Below are 22,229 nucleotides of genomic sequence, written 5' to 3'. Positions count from 1 at the left end.
AATTAAATGATTGTGGTCTACCAAAGGGATTGGTCAATTCGTGGTCTGGCTGGGAGGGCCATGCTTTGAAACTGAATAGAAGGACCAATCTCACAGAGATTAAAAGGGTGTCACTACTATGAAGAAGAGCCTAGAGTGGAGCGTGTCCTTTGGACTTGGGTCCCTGCGCTGAGAAGCTCCTAGACCCAGGAGAGAGAGCTGTAACACTGAAGACGTTGTGAGATGGTGAGAAACGGCAGCAACCAAAGCAGATCCCAGCGGCAGAGAAATGGCAGCTACAGTACAAGCAGGAAGAACCATGGGATTGGCAGACTGCTACAGTGGTCCTTGCCGGCCCATGGAGTGAGAGAGAGCTGAGCACCTTTGAGCAGGAGGCTTGCTGAAGTGGGGGTGACTCCAGATATTTGTTGTTGGAGCTGAAAGCTGTAATACTTGCCCAAGCAGGGCAGAGGCCTGGAGAAGGCTGGCAGACTGGCAAGGTTGAGAGAAGGCCTGCCAGCTGGCAAGACCAAGAGAAGGGCTTGTTGGCTGGCATGCCAAGAGAAAGGCCTCCCTGCATGTGCGGCCGAGAAGGAGCTGTGAGCCATCCTGGTTGGAAGCTGTCCTGATTGAAGAACAGTATCCTGTCTCCTAGTTGTATCCTGTTACTTCCAGGTTGATCCTGATCCTGAGTTGTAGCCTGTTACTTTTCTAACAAACCACGGAATCCTGAGTATGGTCTGGGAATTTTTTTGGCCATTGCAACAAATTATTAAAACTAGCAGAGAAGTAGAGAGTGCTGCAGGGTGGCAGGGGAGGGGGGTGCGGGGAGGGCAGGCAGCTGGTGTCAGAAACGGTGAAAAAGTTGGAGGGTGGAAGTATGTCTGACCTCCACTTCAAAGGATCCAGCTTTGGGCTGATCCTTATTCTCATCCCTGCTGGTGGATATAGATGAGGTCTGATGCTACTACATTACATTCTTCTAGAGCCAGAGCCCTGCAGTGGTTAAGAGCTACAGCTGCTAACCAAAAGGTCAGCAGTTCAAATCCACCAGCTGCTCCTTGGAAGCCTATGGGGCGGCTCTACTCTGTACTCTAGGGTCGCTGTGAGTCAGAATCAACTAGATGGCAACAAGTTTGACTTTAAACTGTGAGAAAATAAATCTGTTTGTTAAAGCCACCCACCCACTGTTAAAACAGTGCTAGATAACTAAGACAGAGCCTCGGTAGCACAGTGGTTAAGACCTACAGTGAGCTACAGCTGCTAACCAGAAGATACAGCAGTTCAAATCCACCAGCCACTCCCTGGACACTTTGTGGGGCGGTTTTACTCTGTCATGTAGGATCGCTATGAGTCGGAATTGACAGCAATGGGTTTGGTTTGTTTGTTTTTAAATAGCTAAGTGCTGTAACAAAGACACTTCCAAAATATGAAGACTTAAATAAAAAATAAGTTACTTTCTCTCAAATACCAGTCCAGAGGTGAATGAACCGGGCTACCAGGGAGCCATCCAGGAACCAGGTGTTTTCTATCTTGAGGCTTAGCTGTTCTGTAGGATTATTTTGAAGCAAATCCCAGCCATCATCTTGTTTCACTCCAGGTTATTTTTGAATGGTTCAGAAAACGGACTCCTGAGCTAGACTGCCTAAGTTTGATCTAGGCTCGGCTGCTTACTAGCTGTGTGGCCTAGGGTAAGTTGCCTTACTTCTCTGTGTTTCAAATGAGGAAAATAGTGGTAATTGTACCCACTTCATAGGGCTGATATGAGGATTAAATGAGGTGATATGCGTAAAGCACTCAGCGTCGTGTCTGGAACATAGGAAGCGCCATTTACGTTTTAGCTGTGATGATGATGATGACGACAACGACAGCGACCCCTGCCCGCAGACCGGTGGCTCGCCGCGCTCAGTGATGACTGTATGAGCACTGGCCACTAGAGGGCGCGGCCGGCTTGGACTGCGCCGGCATGCAGTGACCATTAGGAGGCGCTGCAGCGCTTGTCCCGCGAGGGCCGTGACCACCTAGACTATTTCTCTCCGGACATTCCAGAGAACATGTTGGTCCCGGCTGGTGCCAAGGGCCCCCGCGTCGGGGCTGGGGGTTAGCACAAGGTACGCTTGTAGAATGAATGCTAAGATTCGGCAGAGACAGAGGAGATGTGGGGGGAGTTTCAGAAGACAGCTCCCCCTCCACACCTCGAAGTTTTCCAGCACTGTTGAGTACCTTCCCTGATATTCTCTCAATCTGGGTCAGGTGGCTGCTCTGGAGCACAGCTTCTGAGCTTCTCCATTCCCAGCCCTGCCCGCTCTGCCTGTGCCCCATCCCGGCCCGATCTCTCTGCGTGCGCCTCCCCCCGCTCCCGGGGGACCCCCTTCACAGCACAGGTTGTCACTGCCTGGCGGTGTGTCTTTTTTCCCACTAGAGCTCCATAAAGGCAGGAGCCAGGGACAAAAATGTCACAAGCATTGCCCAACAAAAGCCTGGCACACACACGCAAAAAAAAAAAAAAAAAAACCCACACACATTTAATAAATACTTGCTTTTCTTACCTCTAGGCATTTCCAGGTGATGATCCCCCCACATGAAACCCTCTTCCACCGCTCCATCTGCCTCATTTCCCTGCATCGTTAGCATCTCAGCTTAGGTGTCTCTACCAGGGAGCCCACCCTAACTTCCACCCCCAAGGCTGGGCTAAGTTGCGTCCACGCCACTTACTCCTTATAAAGCAGGTATTATAGAAAATCTTTAATGAATGAATAAGGAGGACAGTATTTGGGTCAAGTTCCCTGTATCAGCTGGAAAATCACTTTCTGACCCCCTCTGTGAAACTCGGAACCCCTCATGGTCTGACACCCCCTCTCTACTGGGACCCCTGTGCTAAGTGTTTCTCACTGTCCTGTTGAAGGGGGTGGAGTCTGGCCCCTTCCTGGGATGGATAAAGGGGATAGAATAAAACCTAGCTGTCTGCCCCCCCCCCCGCCCCCAGCATTTCCTGGGAGGCCCAGGGTTATAACTCTTAACTGAGCTCTTGCTATGTGGTCTGTGCCATTCTAAACGTTTTAACATATCTATCAATTCATTTAACTCCACCAACAATGTCTGTACCAGGAGCTCTTGGCAATGTGTCCCCTCTTGAAGCTCAGGAGGTGGGGGTGTCAGATCAAGACAGAACCCCCATGCCCCATTTATGCAAACTTGTACTGTACTTGGAAGATTAAAACTAGTGGCTCTTGGGCCAGATATGACCCATCGAAAACAAAAAAACCCGTTGCCTTCCAGTCAATTCCGACTCACGGAGACCCCAGGTGTTACAGAGTAGGATTGCTCCATAAGGTTGTCTTGGCTATAATCCTTATGGAAGCAGATTGCCAGGCCTTTCTTCCAAGATGCCCCTAGGTAGGTTCAGACCACTAACCTTTAGGTTAATAATGGAGCGCAAACCATTTGCACCACCCAGGGACTTGATATGACCCTCAAGGTGGTTTAGAAATATATATTATTATTAAAAATGTGGAGATTCCCCTCCCTGTTCCATCCCAACCCTTGGGCAGGAAGCCACTTGCTATGCGTCTTCACTTTTGTGCTTTGATTTTCTTATCCTGCATCCGCTTCCCTCTAACATCATTACCTGGCCCCTAAAGCGTTTGAGTTTGAGACCCTGGGGAGACGTGCGCTAACTGGTGGCTGAAGAATGACTCCAGTACAGACTTCTGTTTTCATCATGTCCGTTTTCACGGACCCCTCACCTCCTGACCCTCCCTGAGTACCCTGCTCTCTGTTTTGGGGAGAAGGGAGTCTGGACTCCCCACACAGCCAGAAAGTAGGCAGGGATGCTGGGGGAAGGGGGTGTCCATTCATCATACACACAGTTCATTCCTGCTTCCACACGTGTCCTTGCACAGGCCACCCCCCAGGACTGCTCTCCCCCTCCTCTGTCCACAGCCTAATCCCAGCTAGAGGCCCAGGTCTGGGTTCACCCCTCCAGGGACTCCTGTCCCCATCCCCTCCCCTTTGCTCTACTTGTCCCAGATGGTTTACAACTTCTTTGGGGAGTAGGAGAAATGCGGGGTTGGAGAGTCTAGTCCACCAAGAGGTATCTTGGAAGAAAGGCCTGGTGATCAGCTTCCAAAAAATCAGCCATTGAAAACCCTGTGGAGCACAGTTCTCAGACACATGGGGTCGCCCTGAGTGGGAATCCACTCCACACCAACTGGTTTTTTTCTCCAGCTGAAAAAGGAGGGAGCAGAGTCTGAGGCTGCCCCATTCTGTCCCTTTCTGGGGCACTACAAGAGGAGGGCCCTGGGGGATATACTGGGTAGGTCGGTAATATTAAAAACCCAGAGGCAAGAGCTCTCGCGAGATTAGAGAAATGATGAAACAGGAAAAAAGACACAAAAAGAGAGACACAAAGAAGCAGAAAGACAGAGACAGATACAGACTAAGCGACAGAGAAACGGAGATTAAGAGGCAGACATGGCGTCTGAATGGGGAGGGGATGTAGTTTTGTGACTCAAACTCTGGAGGCAGACTTTGAGAAAGGGACAGATATATAGAAGCAAAAGCTACAAAATAGGTGTTTTTTAGTTGAAATTTTTATAAAAAAGGAGAGGGTATGTGAAGGGAACCGTGGGCTGGGCTTGAGCCAGCAGCGTCGGTGTAAGGGGCTAGGAGCGGGGGGGGGGGCAGTGAAGGGGGTCCCTCTCTATCGTCTGTCACTCTCAGTTTGAGCTGGCGTCCCTGTGCGCGTGCACGCTGCGGAGACCCGCGTATGGAGCTCGGGGTGAGCGGTCCGGAGTGCTGGGGCTCAGGCCCGGGGTCGGGCGGGCGCGCAGTGGTGCGGCTGGTGCGAGGGTGCGAATCCTGGGCGGCAGAGGCAGCGGAAGGAGCCATCGGTGTTGACACAGCGTGCGTTGACGCAGAGCGGGGCGGCTTCCTCAGCCTCGTCACACTCATTGATGTCTGGAAGGGGGCACAAGGGGCGCTGCTCAGGGCTGAGGACCTGGGTGGTCGCCTCCCTGGCCCCTTAGGCTCCTGGGGCATCGTAGTACGGATGCCGAGCCTCCCGCTGCGTGGAATCTGACCTCTCCACCTGCTGGTTGTGTGAGCCTCGGTAGGTGGCTTACCCTCTCTGTGCCTCAACCTCGGGCTTTCTAAGATGGGTATGGTAACCCCTAGTCACTAGGTTTTTGTTAGGAAAATAATGCTGATGAAGATGTCAATAATATCAGCAACAATAAATGTTTACTGTGCATCAGGCATTTTTCTAAGCACATTACATGTATTACTGTTATCCTAATACACCTGTGGAAAAAAACCAAACCAAACCCAGTGCCATCCAGTCAGTTCCCACTCACAGTGACCCAATAGGACAGAGAACTGCCCCACTGTAGGGTTTCCAAGGCTGTAAATCTTTATGGAAGCAGACTGCCATATCTTTCTCCGTGCAGTGGGTTGGTGGGTTTGAACTGATAACCCTTTGGTTAGCAGCTGAGCGCTTTAACCACTGTGCAACGAGGGCTCCTAGGAACTTGTGAGGTCCGGTACTATTATTTCATTTTACAGGAGCACAAACTGAGGCCCAGAGTGGGAAGGCCCCTTGCCCAAGGTCACACAGCCCGCCAGCTCCCCACATATCGGGGTGCCCAGCCCCATGTCTGATTTCAACTTCTAGCCCAGCCATTTCTTTGCTGTGAGACCTCGGGGAATTCAGTTCTCCTTTTTGAGACTCAGTTTACTCATAGGCCTCAGTGTTATCCTAAATCAGTATAAACAACGTTCCCAACAATTCTATGAAGTGCATTTTATGACTACGCCCATTTTTCAGATGAGAAAAACTAAGCAAGGGACAGGCACCTGTCCAGAGTTACAGAGTTAACAAGTTGCTGGGCTGAGCCTCAGGCCCGTCTGACTCAGAGTCCTTCATTGTAACTAACCACTCTGCTTTACTGCTAAAATAGGCAGACATGATTCATATTCCCATTTTATAGACAGGAAGCCTGAGGCTCTCCAAAGAGGTCGAACAAATTGTGCAAGATAGCACTGGGAGTCCTTGGAAATCACATGGGCAGGATTTTACCCTTCTATCCTGTTTCTGGAAACCCTGGTGGTGTAGTGGTTAAGTGCTACGGCTGCTAACCCAAGGGTCAGCAGTTCAAATCCACCAGGCGCTCCTTGGAAACTCTATGGGACAGTTCTACTCTGTCCTGTAGGGTCACTATGAGTCAGAATTGACTGGACAGCAATGAGTTATCCTGTTTCAGAAGCCCTGGTGGTACAGTAGTTAAGAGCTACTGCTGCTAATCAAATGGTCAGCAGTTTGAATCCACCAGCCACTCCTTGGAAACGCTGTGGGGCAGTTCTAGTCTTCTAGGGTCGCTGTGAGTCGGAATGGAGTCGACTGCAGTGGGTTTGGTTTATCCTGTTTCAGGGCCCAGCCCTTTTCCAAACGCTGCCCTGCGTGCATCCTGACTGCATCTTCTTCAGTCAAGCCCCATTTCCCCCGCCTGGCCCGGACCATTTAGTGAAGTCCTTTCAGGAAGTCCCTGACCAGCCACCTCCAGTCAGGGCTCCACCCTTTCTGGTCCAGCCGGCCTCACCCCTCTCCCCGCGCACGCTGGCCTCAGGCCTGGCCCTCACCAACACAGGACATGCGGGTTATGTCCAGACGGTAGCCGTCAAAGCAGTCGCAGGTGAAGCCCTCGGGGACTCGCACACAGCGGCCGTGGGCGCAGCCGTCCAGGATCCCACACTCCTCCGCCTCCAGGCCCTCATGGGGCCCAGCAAGTGCACCTGCGGAAAATGCAGGGCCTCCGTGGCTCAGGGTCTCCACCTTCTCGCCAGGCGGGCTCCCTGGCTGTCTTATCTAAACTGTCCATCCTGCCCCAGGGCTGTAGGGGGAAGTGCGAACAGGGGGATTCTCTTGCTCTGTGCCTGGCTTTTACCTGTCCCCACCACTCTGAGCCATGTCTCTCAACTTCCCACCTCCCTTGTCTTGTGAGTCTATGGCTTCTCTCCGGCTCATCCCTCTCTTTCTCTGTCTGCCATCTGCATCCCTCTCTCCTTGTCCCCGGGTCTCCTCGTCTATCTGCCTGTCTCCATTTTCTCTTTGTCTCCTTCCCTGTCCCCAACTCATTTCCTTTCTCCTCAGCTCTCTTTTGCTATGTCTGTCCCCATCTCTCTCCTAGCTTCTCTCTGCCTCCGCATCTTGGCGCCTGCGCTCCCTGGCTTCTCTCTCTTCCCATAAATGTATCTCCCTGTCCCAGATCTCTCCCTGTTGGACTCTCACTCTTACTGATTCTATCTTCCTGTCTCTGTCCCCATCTCTTTCTTTGATGGTCTCTAGAGATATTTTTCTCTTCCTCTTCATTGCTGCTCTCCGCCCCCTCCCTGTGTACCTGCGTTTCCCGTTTCTCTGCCCCTCTCTCCTCCTCATTTCTCATTCTCTCTCTCCCTCCCTCTTGCTCTCTTTCCATCCCCTCTGTTCTCTCCCTCTCTCTGCCCACCTTCCTCCTCCTCAGTCCCCATCACTCTGCCCACAGTGCTCACCATTATGGCCTCCACCTTCAGGCAACTCCTCAGGCTCTGGGAAGGAGCCACGAGTATCGCGGGACCGATAGCGCCATCGGGTGCCCGGGCTGGGTGGGGCAGGAGCCTCAGGTTCGCCATAGGGGCCACCGTCATCCTCAAAGTCGGGCATGTCAAAGGGTGGCACCCCGTAAGGAGCCTCACGGCGGGCGAAGGGCCCAGGTGGCGGTGGGTAAGGGTCATAGGGTAGCACAGGTTGGGGGTACAACTCGGGCCCATACGGAAGGCCCTGGTAAGGAGGGCCTAGGTCCGGGCCATACTCGTAGGGAAGTCCAAAACCGCCTGGCCGTGGGGGGCCATACGCAGGGGGCCGCAGCACGTTGCACAGGGCCTCAAAGTCATCTGTGAGCAGGAGCCAAGGTAGACAATGAGCCTTGCTTGCCCCAGCACCCACTATTCATGTCCCCACTCTGGGAAAAGGTGCCCAGAAGAGGGGTTGGGGGAGGGCCTGGGGCAAGGCCTGGGGATGGGAGGGGCTTGAAAGGAGGAGGCTGGGATTGGAGGAGGGCTCAGATCAGGGGTTTCTGGAACCAGGACTGAGGGTCTGAGGGCTGGGCTTGGGATTCCAAGGTGCTAAGATTTGAGGGACCCAGGGGAGCAAGGACTAGAAACCTGAAGAAATGGAATGGGGAGTTTCCTGGACTGGGACTGAGGAATCCCAGGAGCCACTGGGGCCTGAGGGGCCAGAGTGTGGGGGAGGCAGCCTGAGCAATTGCGACTTGGAGATCTGGGGACCCACGATTAGGGTATTCAGGGCTGTGTTCCCAAGGGCTAAGGATTGGGGTCTCTGGGGCTGGAACTCAGGGGTTTTAAGGGCCAAGACTTGGGGATCACGGGCTATACATTGGGTCATAGGCACCTGGATGTGGACGTCCACAGGGCTGGGACCTGGAGGTCTGTGGGGCCAGGATGGCAGTGTGAAAGCAACTGGTATTTGAGGTCTAAAAGTCCAGGATTGGGGGAGGGCACCTCATGGGCTGTGTCTTGGGGTCATAGTAACCAAGAGTTGAGAGTCTGAGAGACCAGACCACAAGGGTCTGTGGGGCTGAAACTGTGGGGTCTTGGAGTTTCTGGGGCTGAGACTTGGCAGTTTTTGGGATGTGCCTTGCGGGGGTCTAAGTGGCCAAGATTTAGGGATGGGCTTGGATATGGATGGACATGGAGGCCAAGTTTGGGGGAGACTAGGAGTCCTCATGAGGACCTGGCCTTGAAACCCAAGGGGCAGAGCTTCTGTGCCCAGGTAGGGCTGTACCTGAGTCCTGAGCAGGGCAGAGGGCGCAGTCCATGCCCCAGGCCTCGCCATAGAGGCAGCAGCATTCTGTGTAGGTGGCCTGGCGGTCCAGCCGTGGGCGACTGCACACAAGGTCAGCCCCCACTTCCTGCCAGCACACACCCAGATTGTCGTCTGGGGGCAGAAACAGCATGCATTAGGGCAGGGGTGGGAAGGCTGGGCTCAGGAGTTTCAAGGGGCCCTCCCTACTGCCCAGACCCCTCCCCTCCTGGAGCGGCCCAGCCACCCCCTGCCGAGGACCAAATCCTTCTTGTCAGCTGAGATCTGACTCCCAGAAGCCCTGTGAGGTAGCTCCTGGGTTCTGGACAGAGTACTAGATTGAAGACAGGCTTGGTCTGGCATGAGGCTGGCATACAGGAGGAAAGGGCAGAAGAGGGGCCCACTGCCTGGGACATAGGGCCTGACAGGGTTCTATCCATGCCTGGACTAGGGAAGGCTGTGTGACCTCGGGGTAATTGCTTTTCCTCTCTGGGCATTGTTTCACTGAAGCCTCAGGTGTAGGGAGAAGTTGTAGAAACAGAAGTGGGAGGAGGTGGGAGTTTGAGTCAGTGGGCAGAGGGATTGGAGACACAGAGAGAGACCCAGAGGGAGAGAGTCAGAGACACAAAAAGAAAAAAAGGACCCAGAGAAACATATTCAAAGAGTCAGAGAATCAAAGAAAAAACAGACAGGCAAAGTCACAGAGATGATGAGAAACCAAGACTAAGGGCTAAATAAGTGCTAAACCAAAAAAACTCGCTGCCATGGAGTCGAATTGCAATTCAGAGGGACCCTACAGGACAGAGCAGAACTGCCCCACAGGGTTCCCAAGTCCGTAAATCTTTAAGGAAACAGACTGCCACATCTTTCTCCCACGGAGTGGCTGGTGGGTTAGAACCACCGACCTTTCAGTTAGCAGCCAAGTGTTTAAACACTGTGCCACCAGGGTTCCTTAAATAAATGCTACCTGTTATTTTACTTGGATCTATAAACAATGCTCATGGAAGTGGCAGTCAAGAAATCAAAAGACGCACTGCATGGGGCAAATCTGCTGCAAAAGACCTCTTTAAAGTTTTAAAAAGCACTTTAAGGACTAAGGTGCACCTGACCCAAGCCATGATGTCTTCAATTGCCTCATATGCATGTGAAAACTGGACAATGAATAAAGAAGACCAAAGAATTGATGCCTTTGAATTATGGTGTTGGTAAAGAATATTGAATGTACCATGGACTGCCAGAAGAACGAACAAATCTGTCTTTTAAGAAGTACAGCCGGAATGCTCCTTGGAAGCAAGGATGGCAACACTTCATCTCACATACTTTGGACATGTTATCACGGGGGACCAGTCCCTGGAGAAGGACTTCATGCTTGGTAAAGTAGAGAGTCAGCAAAAAGAGGAAGACCCTCAATGAGATGGATTGACACAGTGGCTGCAACCACGGGCTCAAGCATAACAATGATTGTGAGGATGGTGCAGGACCAGGCAGTGTTTTATTCTGTTGTACATAGGATCGCTATGAACCAGAACCAACTCGATGGCACCTAACAACAACCTGTTATTATTTCTGTGTCTCTGTGACAAAGATCCAGAGAAAGTCAGGAATTCAGAGAAAAACCTAAAGGCAGAAACCCACAGAGAGGTGGAGAGAAACAGAGACGCAAAGACACACAGAGAAATAATATCAGGTAGCCCTTATGCACACTTAGTTCTAAGTCCTTAAAAAAAAAAAAAATTCCTCAAGGCAGGGGCTACTATGACCACTCAATGTGCAGAAAGGAAGCTGGGGGACACAGAGGTATAAGCAATGTGTGACTCGATCAGCTGCAGGCTGCCTCCAAACCCTTCGCCTCTACGAAACCCATCACCTTTAACCTCCAGGCCATCTTCCCTCAAAATCAGGCCCAAGAGAGCCCACGTGGGGCCCGAGGGGCGTGGCCTGCCCAGGCGCGTGAGGGCGTGGCCATTGAGAAGGCGTGGCCTGGAGACGGAGCCAAAGGAGTGAGGGGCGGGACCAGGGCGGGGCATAACTGGTCGGGCGGGACCAGGGCGGGGTGAAACCGGTTGGGCGGGGCGACGACAGGCTTAGTGGGCGGGGTTACCGAGGCTCTGGCTCTCGTTGGAGACGCAGCGGCGACTTGAGCGGTCGAGCACCAGTGGAGGCTCGCACGTGCAGTGATAGGAGCCCACGGTGTTGACGCAGCGGCCGCCCTCACAAGCCGGCTCCTCGTCCGCGCACTCATCGTTGTCTAGGGAGGCAGGGAGGAGGGCAGTTAAGAGGCACCCCCCCAACACCCCTCCACCCTTTCCTGTCTCTCTCTGCAGGGCACTGGCTGCAGTGTCTAGACTCCGGAAGGGACTTCCCGCGGGTAGTGGCAACATTCCAGAGAGGGGCTGGGGTGGCCAGGGATTGGCTCCTACCAATGCATTCCAGCCGCTGGGCATGGTAGTAGTAACCATTGCTGCAGTAACACGAGTAGCCCGGGGCCGTGTTCACGCACACGCCGCTCTTGCACACCTGGTCTTGGAAAAGCTGGCACTCGTCCACATCTGTGGGAAGGGTAGTCAGAGGCACAACCGCCAGCAAGAGAGACAGGGGCGGGGCAGGGCGTGAGGCCGGCTGGACAGTGTGTGAAGGCCAAGCATGACCAGGCAGGAGAGGGACAGAGAGATGGAGACCCACAGGCAGATAGGGAAAGACTGGAGACAGAGATGGGGAGGAGATGAACAGGTATAGAGAAACAGGTGAGAGACAGAGATAAACAGAAAGAGACAGAGACAGGATGAAGCAGCAGGGCCTGAGGCCAGAGGGTGAGTGAAAGCTGAAGTCTGGCCTCACCTCTCCGGAGGGCCGGGTCTCCACTGGGCGCCAGGTAGCCCCGTCCATGGGGGCACAATGACTGGTACTCAGCTGCACCAAGAGACAAAGCTGAGCTCAGACACCCATGTCCCAGACCCTGTCTGGGCCCACCTGTCTCAGTGCTTCCCCTTGCCCTGTGCCTACCCGTCACTGCTCCAGCCCTCAGGCCCGTGCCTGTGTGTGCCCAGCTCTCAGCCTCATGCCCGTCCATGCCCACCTGTCTCAGTGCTTGGGCACTGCTGGATGCGGCAGCCACTGCCCCAGCCCTCGCCCACAGTACAGCAGCACTCCTGCCATGTCACGTTCCACGCTAGAATGTTGTCACACGCATCCGGGGCCGCTGTGTCGAAGTAGCACTCCCGGCGCCCGCTGCCCACAGGACCCTGCCGTGGCACACTGGGCCGGCGGGGTGGGGGCGGCCTGGCTGGCAGACCCGGGCTGGAGGGCACCTGGGGCTGTAAGCCCGGGAACATGCCTGAGGAGAAAAGGGGGCTCAGCCAGGGCAGGCTGACCCCTCCCCTCATGTTATAGATGGGGAAACTGAGGCCCGGAGGGCACCCAGCGGTCAATGGCAGGACCAGGCTCAGGACCCCGCATCTCCCTCCCAACTCCACACCTCACCCATCTGTCACTGCCACTGTTTCTCCCACTCACTCCCTGTCATTTTGCTGCATCTCTTGCCTCTATACCTAACAGTCTCCCAGGCATTTCTCTCGTCTATCACTGCAGCTTCGGTTCCAGGGCCAGGGGGATCCCCTGACTCCTGGATGCTCTCCGGGTGTTCCCTGGGTCCTCACCTCCAAGTGTCCCATACCGGCCTCAGAGTCTTCACCCCAAAGCCCAGTCCTCCTCCTGGACACCTCTCCCCACCCCAGCAGCCCCACAGCCTGTCTATTTGGCCTCTTGGGCCTTTCTCCCGCCAACCCTTTCCTCCGTTCCCCTTGGTCCCTACCTTAGTCCAGCCCTGTCCTCTCACCGAGGCCTCTGCCCCAACCTCCTCCTTAGGCTCCCAGCCCCCAATGTCACCCTCCAGTCCACCTTCACATGGCAGAGGGAGGTTTCAAAATCAGATTACACTCCTCTCCTGCTTAAGATCCTTCCAGGGCGCCACAGAACCCGCAGGTGAAGGCCAACCTCCAGGCCATGATAAGTTCCTGTGAGTTCTGGTTAACCCCTGCCTCCTTCTCCAGCTCCATCTCTCCCCACTTCCTACCTTGCGCTTGAAAGCATGTGACACTGAACTTATATGGTTAAGAAGCCTCTTGCCTTGCCAGGCCTTTGCCTTTGCTGTGGCCTCTGCCCAGAATGCCCTCCCTCACCCACTTGGCCTGACTCACTCCTACTCATCCAACTGCTCTTAGTTCAGACACCCCCTCCTACAGGAAGCCCTCCATAATCCTCCTCTCAGGCTGGGGCAGGCACCTCCTCTGGATTCGCAAACCCCCTGGGTTTTCCCCATCACAGCTTTGTTCCCCCTGGCCTGTGCTTCCTCCCTCCCAGCCCTGGTTGCCCTGGGCTGCCATTGTCTAGTAATATCTCTGTCTGCCCCGCTGGGTCGTGAGCCCTCTGAGGAGTGGGAATGGTCTTTCTTGGTCACTACTCTGCCCCCTGAACACAGTGGATTTCCTGTGAACATTTGTTACATGGAGAAACGTGGGAGAGGCTAGGATCTAGTTCTCCTGACACTGAATCTTGCTACCCCTGTTAAGCCATGTGTTCTAAAGTTGTTTTTTTTTTTTTAATTGTTGAGCATAACATTTAACTGCTGTCAGCTGTCCACACCTGGGATAGTTAAACTACATCATTTTCCTGTAGGGCCAGTAGCCATCAGTTAAATAAACACTGACATCAGTCTCACCAGCAGAAGGCTGTGGGGAAACACAGCGTCCAGTCATGGGGTCAAACTCCTCGGGGCTGTTGGGGCAGACACAGAGGAAGGAGCCTTCAACATTCTCACACAGGGCAGCTCCACACACGCCCTGTAGCGTTTCACACTCATTCACATCTGTGAGCAGGAGACAATACGGAGAGGCAGTCAGTGGTTCGGAACTTCTGTGATTCCAAAGGTCTAGGAATCTGAGCTTTCAAATATAATGGGTATTTTTAACGGCCAAATTCCATCCTCTTTTCTCTGGTATATACCCTGAATTTCCCTTGGGACCCTCTGCAGCTCCATTTTCAACCCATGTGTTTTGATTAGGACTAAATCTACTTCCAGGGTGGGCACAAGTCCTAGGCACGGCCAATCAGATTACTGCATTTCTCTGGTTCAGAGATAGGCAGTGATAAATCTGGGCCAGTCAAAGCCAGACCTCGGACTTTTGCTAGAAATATTGAAAAAGAGGCTCCCTCGTTAGCCAGCCCCAGGAGCCCTGGTGCTGTAGTGGTTAGGTGCTCAGCTGTTAACCAAAAGGCTGACGGTTCGAACCCACCAGCCACTCCACGGGAAAAAGATGTGGCAGTCTGCTTCTGTAAAGATTTACAGTCTTGGAAACCCTAGGGGGTAGTTCTGTTCTGTCCTGTAGGGTTGCTGTGCATCGGAATTGACTTATGGGCAATGGCTTCTTTAGCCATAGGGTCACCAAGCTGAGGATGTTAGCCCAGAGGTGGTAGGGCCACCGCTGTCATTGTGAAAAGAGTCTGCCTGAAAATAAACCCAATGGAGGAAGGCAGAGCTAAGTAGTGGAGACAGCAACCACCTTGGTTAAAATCCTGGATCCAGTTATGCCCCAAGTCCAGATACATCCCAAGACTTGTCAATTTTAATTCGTTTTTTTAAAAGATAGCCTGTTGTGTTTGCATTTGTCAAAACTTACAGAATGTATATCTAAGATTCATGCATTTCACTGTGTGTAAATTACAACTCAAATGAAAATCTCTATAAACACATGTTAAACTCTAGTTAATGACTGTTGTTATTGTGTGCCATCTAGCCGATTCCAACTCATACTAACCGTGCAGGACAGAGTAGAACTGCCCCAAAGGGTTTCCTAGGCTGCAACGTTTAGGGGAGCTAGGTCTTTTCTCCTGCAGAGCCACTGGTAGATTCAAACCCCCAACCTTTCAGTTAGCAGTGGAGCACTTAACCATTGCACCACCCTCCTTGTAGCAAGTATAAACCAAAATCAAACCCGTTTCCATGAAGTCAATGCTGACTCATAGCGATCCTATATGACACAGTTGAACTGCCCCATTGGGTTTCCAAGGAGCAGCTGATGGATTTGAACTGCTGACCTTTTGGCTAGCAGCCAAGCTCTTAACCACAAAGCCACCAGGGCTCCGAAGCAAGCGTAGTAACATGGTAATAATAGAATGTAGATCATGAGTATACACATGATCATTCTATAATTCTTTCAATTTGCTATGTGTTTAAGATTTTTCTTTATAAAATGTTGGGATAAATAAGGATGCTTATATACACTTAAAATACAATTTAAAAAGTTTTTTTTAAAAAGCACCAAAAATATAAAGGCTGTATGAATAAGGTTTCTGTCACTTGCAACTGGACAATCCTGGCTGATACAGAAATGATCTTATAATCCAAAGTCTAAATTGCACAACCATAAAGTTCACATTTGTCCAGATCTGTGGAGAGCAGCAGGGCCTGACCAACCCCTTCCCCAGCTTCTGGTTCCACCCAAACCCTACCCACCCCCTGAAGCCCCGTACCCACGCAGTGACGCCCGTCCCGCGCCCCCTCGTAGCCCTGGTCACAGAGGCACTGGAAGGAGCCGGGCAGGTTCTGACACGTGGCGTGGGCCCCGCAGAAGGACCGGTTCCGGCACTCGTCCACATCTGCAACCACCAGACAGTCAGGCCAATGATAGGCCCTCTCCTACCCCCTCCATGTCGCAGCCAACCCCGCGGGACACCCACCCTGGCATCCGCCCCCTGGTGTCGGCTGGTAGCCAGGGTCGCAGGCCGGCATGCAGCGGTAGGAGCCAGGGGTGTTCTCACAGCGCTGGGCCCCACAAATTGTGGGGCCGTATTCTTGACACTCATCCACATCTGCAAGAGAGTGGGCAGGGGGTGGGGGAGCAGGGTCACAGGCCTGGATTCACAGGTTTCCATTGCCACGTCCAGTTCCCATGTCGAAGAAGTCTCTATGACTTTGACGTTCCAGGAGCATAAGCTTCTAAAGATTAACGAGTGTTGAAAACACTAAGGCCTCATTGCCATTTCTGTAACAGCCCAAACATGGTCCCTCTGCCAGGAACTCTTCCCTCAGCTATCTGCACGGCTCCCTCCTTCATTCACAAGTCCTCCTAGTGCCCCCCCCCCCGACCCCAACTGCTCTGTCATCTCTGTCCATTTATCCTGTTTTATTTTTCTTAAACCTGACATTATTTTATATTCACATTTTTATTGGCGTACCCACTGTCGCCCCCACCAGTATGCAAACTCTTCAATAAAACCCCATTGCCGTTGACTGAGTAGAACTGCCCCACAGAGTTTCCATTGAGCGCCTGGTGGATTTGAACTGCTGACCCTTTGGTTAACAGCCAAAGCACCTAACCACAACACCACCAGGGTTGCCAAACTCTTCAATGGCAGGGATTTGTGTGAGTGTTCTTCCCTGCTGTATTCCCAGGGACTAGAACAGTGCCTGACACACAGTAGCTGCCCAACAATTCCCTGTTGGATGAATCTTGAAATCATTTATCTACTCATTGCCTGCCTCCCCCACTAGAATGTCAGCTCCATGACGAGATGGACTGACACAGTGGCTGCAATGGTGGGCTCAAGCATAGCAACGATTGTGAGGGTGGCACAGGACCAGGCAGTGTTTCGTTCTGTTGTACATACGGTCACTATGAACCAACTGGATGGCACCTACCAAAAACATTTCCTGTTGTACCCCCAGTGCCGGATGCTCAATGAATTCTTGTGGAGTTAATAAATGAAATCCCATGAAACTAGGCTTCTGGGAGTCAGGCAACCAGAGAACCAAATGCAGCTCAAGGTCGTTTTGTTTCATTTGTTCCACAAAATCTTGACCCAGACAAGATCCCAAAACATTACCGCCAGCCTCCTGTGTTGGTCAGTACCCTCCTGCAGCCTGGCTGGAGCAGGGTGGTCATAGAAAAAGGAGTAATATGGAGTGAATCTGAAGGAGGAACAGAGGCTGGAAAAGGGATGGGCCTATGTGGTCCGCTGGGCTGTGGAACGGAAAGGGGCAGAGTCTGGAGAGATGAATGAAACTTGGAAGGATGGAACTCAACGGGCAGGGGTCAGGGCTTGGAGAAACCTTGGGGAATTTCTCACTGAGAGAGGAAGAGGCCTAGGGCAAAGAGAATTGGACCTTGAAGGGGCAGCTGGAGGAAGGAAGAGTGGTGGGAAGGCGGGAGTGGGCCCCTCCAAACTTAATATTAAGAATAGCGAAGACTGGAAGGGGCGGGGCCTAACAGTTCTCACTGTTGGGAGGTGTCTCAATGGGGTATAGCCTAATATGTGGACTGCGCAGAAGCAGCGGAGGGGGCATGGCCTGCTTCTGGAAGTGAGGTTTGGCCTGGTTCCTGATAGAAGTTTTCCCTCCACAGACACCCCCCACACAAGGAAATACAAGGACTCAACGGTGACTTATTTCCACCAGAGATATTATGAGAAGCAGTAAGGATCTGGTAGGTAGGGCACCCCTCCTCGGTCCCCACGGGGACAGACTCCGGCAAGCCGTTGTGGGGGGCGGTATTCTCACCGTCACAGGTGCCCTCGGGGCCCGAGTGGTAGCCAGGGTCGCAGTCGCGGACACAGCGGTAGGAACCGGGGGAGTTCTCACAGCGCTGGGCCCCACACAGGGCTGGGCCCCGCTCTCGGCATTCGTCCACGTCTGAACAGAGAACAGGGAACAAGGAGGGAAGATGGAGGAGTCAGAAGGGAGAGGCGGGAGAGGAAGGAGGCAGAGAAGGGGTTGGTCTGGGAGGCAAAGGGGGGAGGCTGGGTATCAAGAAAGGCGAAAGGAGGTAGCAGGACAAGGGAGACTGGTGGGAGGCAAAAGGACCCATTCGGGGCGGAGCCTCTCACCGAGGCAGGAGGCGAGGTCTGGGCTGGCGCGGTGGCCTGGAGGACAGACGCACTCGAAGGAGCCGTCGGTGTTGGTACAGATGCCGCTCTGGCAAAGGTCCTCCTCGCTGCACTCGTCCACGTCTACGGGACACCGGTGACTCGGTGGAAACCGTGGCCCCACCTCCTCCCCCTCCGCTTAACAGTCGGCCACACCCCTCCACCGCCCTTTCTCCGCCCCTCCTAGCACCACGGCCTTTAACTCCCTCCAGGACCTGCCTCGGAGCCCTGGTGGCGCAAGGGTCAAGAGCTCGGCTGCTAACCAAAAGGTAGGCAGTTCAAATCCACCAGCTGCTCCTTGGAAACTCTATGGGGCAGTTCTACTCTGTCCTATAGGGTCGCTGTGAGTTCTTTTCTTTTTTTCCTACCGTCCTTAGGCGCGTCCCTCCCCCGCAAGTCCCGCCCCCTCCAGTCACCGCCCAACGACCCGTGCCCCGCCCCTTCCTGATGGACGCCGTGAGGCTCCCACAAGCCCCGCCCTCATGGAGCGTTACGACCCCCGACCATTCCGTTCTCTTCTCTTTGTCCCGCCTTTTTCTGTTACAAGCCCGCCCTTTCCCGGCCCAGGCCCAGCCCGGGTACGGACCAAGGCAGGAGGCTCCGCGAGGTCCAGGCCGGTAGCCGGGGGCACAGGTACAGACAAAAGAGCCGTCGGTGTTGAGGCACTCGCCGTGGGGGAAGCAAAAGTCGCCCTCCAGGCACTCGTTCACATCTAGGGTACGCGAGGGATAGGGCTGGGGGTCACTGGACCCGCTCCCCAACCTAAGCCCAGCCCCAAAGCAGAAGCCCCGCCCACACGCCTCACCCAGATGGCAGGTTCCCAGGCTCCACCCGCAGCCTACTTATCCATTGGTTAAGAACTACCGCTGCTAACCAAAAAGTCAGCAGTTCGAATCCACCAGCCTTTTCTTCAACTATGGGCAATTCTGCTCTGTCCCATAGGGTCGCTCTGAGTCGGAATCGACTGAAGGGCAATGTGCTTGGTGGTTTTTTTCTTTTCTGTCCAGGCCCGCTCCCAGGCTCTCCAGGCCCGTCCCCACCCTTCCCACCTGCGCAGGGTCCGGGCCGACTGGCCGGGGGCCGGTAGCCTGACGCGCAGCTGCAGCGGAAGGAGCCCTCGGTGTTAGTGCAGTGGCCGTGGCGGCCGCAGGGGGCGCCAGAACTGCATTCGTCCACATCTGTGGGAGAGGGCGTTTCAGATGGGGTCTGATCTGGCAACATGCTAGAGGGATCCTTCTGGGGCAAAGGGGGATAGGGGACGTGATGGGAAGTGTCTCCGGAGGGAGACGGGGTAAAAGCATGGTAGAAGTGACCAGGAGCAACAACAAAAAAAAACCCAAGCCCGTTGCCGTGAAGTTGACTCCGACTCATAGTGACCCTAAAGGGCAGAATAGAAATGCCCTATAGGGTTTCCAAGGAAATGGCTGATGGGCTTGAACTGCCGACCTTTTGGTTAGCAGCTGAGTTTTTAACCACTGCACCGCCGGGGCTTCGTGGATGGGGACAGGGGTCAGAAATTACTTAGGTTAAGGGGTCAGGTATTATAGGCCAGGGTCATTGGACCCATCCAGGAATCAGGGTCAGGGTCATAGTGACTGGAATCTCAGACCAGTTAGAGTCAGTAGTTAGTCAGGATCCAGAATTCTGCTTCAAGTTAGGGGTCAGAGGTCAGAGATCATGAACTCAGTCAGGAACCAGGGAAGTGACTCTGATAAGAGGCAGTGAAAGAGACAGGATTAGGGATTAGAAAGTCAGGGGTTGTGATCCTGGTCAGAGTTATGGTCGAGGGTCATGTTAGGGTCAAATCTCACAGTTTGGGGGTGACAGGTCACATTCAGAGCCAGGGGACAGTCAGGGTCAGGAGGATTATAACTGCTGTCAGGGTTGTGGTCAAGAGTTGCGAGCAGGAATCGTGGTTAGGATCAAACATCACAGTTGATTTCAGGGTTCATGGACCACAGAGTTGGGAGCCACATTCAGGGTCAGGGGATCGAGGTTGAGGTCAGGAGGTTATGAGCCACGTCGGGATTGTGGTCCAGGTCAGGGGTGCTTTCACGGTCAGGGGTCATGATGCAGGCCCAAGGGCATGGCCACAGCCTGGGGCCTGGTCTCACCAATGCAGCGGCCACGGTGCAGGTGGTGGCCAACAGGACAGGCCCTGCACTGGAAGGAGCCAGGTGAGTTGACACACTCCTGTCCAGGGCAAGCCAGGTGGTTTTCACACTCGTCCACATCTGGGGGGCAGGGGAGACGGTGGCCTTGAAGGAGCGGCCCAGCACCCCCCTCACCCATCCCCACTCCTCCCTCCCTGGCCTCACCCTCGCACTCGGAGCCAGCTGCGTTGGGTTGGAAGCCCGTGGGACAGACGCATTGGAAGCTGCCTTCTGTGTTCTCACACCGGCCGTAGGCGCAGGGCGGGGGACTCTGGGCACACTCATCCACATCTGGGGCAGAGGGGGCGACGGGCTCCCCGTTACCATCTCCACCCACTCCAGCATTCTAGTCTTGAACGAGCCTCCTGGAGTTTGCCCAAGCTGCTCCCTCCTCCTGGGAGGATAACTCCTTCCCTCATCTTCCTAGTTAATGGCTTCTCCAATGCCAGCGTGAGGCTAAGGTACCACCTCTTCCATGTCGCCTTCCCTGCCTCAGAGTTGTCCCCTCCTTAGGGTTTCCACAAGCACAAGAGTATCATCCAAAAAGGGAGGAGGAATGGGGAGCACTCTCACATTTTGGAGAAAGGGGAAAACTCGAGTCAGACCTTCCCCACCCTTCTCAGTATCCCATCACTCTGCCTCTGTCCCCCATCATTAATCCCCTCATTCTGCCTCCCTGCCCCCCAACAATGTCCCTCTCTAGTCCCCATAGCGAACGGTGATGGAGCCCTGTTGGACTCAGCACCCTCACCTTGGCAGGGGGCCCCTGGCCCTCGGGAGCGGAAGCCAGCAGGGCAGGCACAGTGAAAGGAGCCAGCCGTGTTGTCGCAGCGGCCTGGCCCACAGGGTGGTGGCTCTTGAGCACACTCATCCACATCCTCCTCACACGCTGAGCCCCGGAAGCCAGCCGGGCAAACGCAGCGGAAAGAGCCGGGCAGGTTCTCACAGAGACCTCGACCACATAGGCCTGGGTTCTGGGTGCACTCGTCCACATCTGCTCAGGGCAAGGGCCTGGGGTCATACCTCCTTTAAGCCCCCCATGCCCCATCCTGCCTCTCTGACCTCCATCACTCCGACTGTCCATCATTCTGTCCCCCTGCCTCCTCATTTCCATCATTTCGCTGCCCTGTCCGTCATCCAGCACTCTGACTCTCCATCTTGCACCCCTCTACCTTTTGAATCCTCATTAAGCTACCTGTTCCATTCTTAGGACTCCTCCTCTCTGGTCCCCACCAGTGGGCCTCATTCTCCTAGGTCCTCGGTAACTTGGCCTCCCCTTGCCTGTCTGTTACTCAGCATCTCCACCCCTCACCCCTCTGCTGCTCCATCCCTGTGACTCACCCTTTCTGTTTTCCACTGCTTGGGCCCCTCCACCCGCATGGCACCGTCTCTACAGCCCCCATAAGGTACTTGTCTGGATCTCAGAACTTGGCCTCAGTCTCCCATCAGTCAGCCTCCCTGTGCTCCATTGCTCAGTCTCTCCATCCCCCACCGCTGCCCCTCTATCCTTCCCACACTCCCTTCCTCTCTGTCCCTGGAGTCCCTCACCCTGGCAGCTGGCTCCATGTGGTGCAGCCTGGTACCCAGCGGGGCACACGCACAGGAAGCTGCCTGGTGTGTTCTCACAGCGCCCGAGGTCACACGGCGGCGGCACGCGGCGGCACTCGTCCACGTCTGCGGGCACAAACCAGGAGGCTGGGCAGACACTCCCCAGAGAGACGATGGGGAGGCCAGGGGTGGCGCCAAGCTTGGGCCCCAGCCAGAGGCGGTAGGGGAGGCTCAGATGGGGAGGTTTAGGGAGAAGGCGGGGCTTGAACCGGGAGGGCAGAACGAGGGCGGACCTGGCCAGGTCAGGGGCGGAGAAGGGGCAGATAGGAGAGGGGAAGATCCTGGCAGGGCAAGGGCGGGAAGGGCAGGTTTGGGGACTGGACAAAGGGAAGGCAGCAGCCTGGCTAACCAAGAGGCGGTCTCGGGACGGGGCAGTGGTGTGGCAAAGGTGGAATCAGGGGCCGTGGTTGGGAGATGGGTTGCAGCAGTTGTAGGGTGGGGGCGCGGCGTAGGGGAAGCCGTGGATCTAGGCCGGAACGGGGTAGGGGCGGGGCCGAGAGGAGCGGGGCCGGGACGTGATCTCCTTCGGAGGCGTGTCAGTAGTAGGGCTGGGACCCGGCCCCAGTTGAAAGGCCTGTTTGGGCGTGGCGCAGTGGTGGGGCCCTAGGGAGGGCGGGAGCTGGTCTGAGAGGGGCAGGGCTGTGGTAGGGCTGGAAGGGCTTGGGGGATGCGTGAGAGGGGGGAAGCTAGTCTGGACGGAAACCTGAGCGGGACCC

The 22,229-nt window shown here is 54.5% G+C and overlaps 1 protein-coding gene across 4 annotated transcripts in view; it reads right to left on the bottom strand.

The window, feature by feature from the left end:
* Positions 1-2,521: 2,521 nt before the first annotated feature.
* The window catches only part of LTBP4 (latent transforming growth factor beta binding protein 4), a 29,913-nt gene continuing 10,205 nt past the window's right edge, over positions 2,522-22,229 (bottom strand). For 3 of the 4 annotated variants that reach the window (XM_064293673.1, XM_064293670.1, XM_064293671.1), the window contains 19 exons: positions 21,454-21,579; positions 20,657-20,899; positions 20,071-20,196; positions 19,867-19,986; positions 18,802-18,930; positions 18,339-18,464; positions 17,714-17,836; positions 17,388-17,519; positions 15,569-15,700; positions 15,362-15,487; positions 13,551-13,697; positions 11,910-12,167; positions 11,672-11,743; positions 11,254-11,382; positions 10,935-11,081; positions 8,816-8,968; positions 7,525-7,905; positions 6,616-6,768; positions 2,523-4,938 (listed from right to left, as the gene is read on the bottom strand). In XM_064293673.1, the coding sequence (XP_064149743.1) occupies positions 4,784-4,938; positions 6,616-6,768; positions 7,525-7,905; positions 8,816-8,968; positions 10,935-11,081; positions 11,254-11,382; positions 11,672-11,743; positions 11,910-12,167; positions 13,551-13,697; positions 15,362-15,487; positions 15,569-15,700; positions 17,388-17,519; positions 17,714-17,836; positions 18,339-18,464; positions 18,802-18,930; positions 19,867-19,986; positions 20,071-20,196; positions 20,657-20,899; positions 21,454-21,579 (2,978 nt within the window). In that variant the 3' untranslated portion in view covers positions 2,523-4,783. Of the gene's footprint in view, positions 4,939-6,615; positions 6,769-7,524; positions 7,906-8,815; positions 8,969-10,934; positions 11,082-11,253; positions 11,383-11,671; positions 11,744-11,909; positions 12,168-13,550; positions 13,698-15,361; positions 15,488-15,568; positions 15,701-17,387; positions 17,520-17,713; positions 17,837-18,338; positions 18,465-18,801; positions 18,931-19,866; positions 19,987-20,070; positions 20,197-20,656; positions 20,900-21,453; positions 21,580-22,229 lie in introns of all 4 variants that reach the window. The other variant, XM_064293672.1, reaches the window with a different exon arrangement.

Source organism: Loxodonta africana, chromosome 11 (genome assembly GCF_030014295.1).
Source record: "Loxodonta africana isolate mLoxAfr1 chromosome 11, mLoxAfr1.hap2, whole genome shotgun sequence".
Taxonomy (NCBI): domain Eukaryota; kingdom Metazoa; phylum Chordata; class Mammalia; order Proboscidea; family Elephantidae; genus Loxodonta; species Loxodonta africana.
This window is presented reverse-complemented; position numbering and strand designations above follow the sequence as displayed.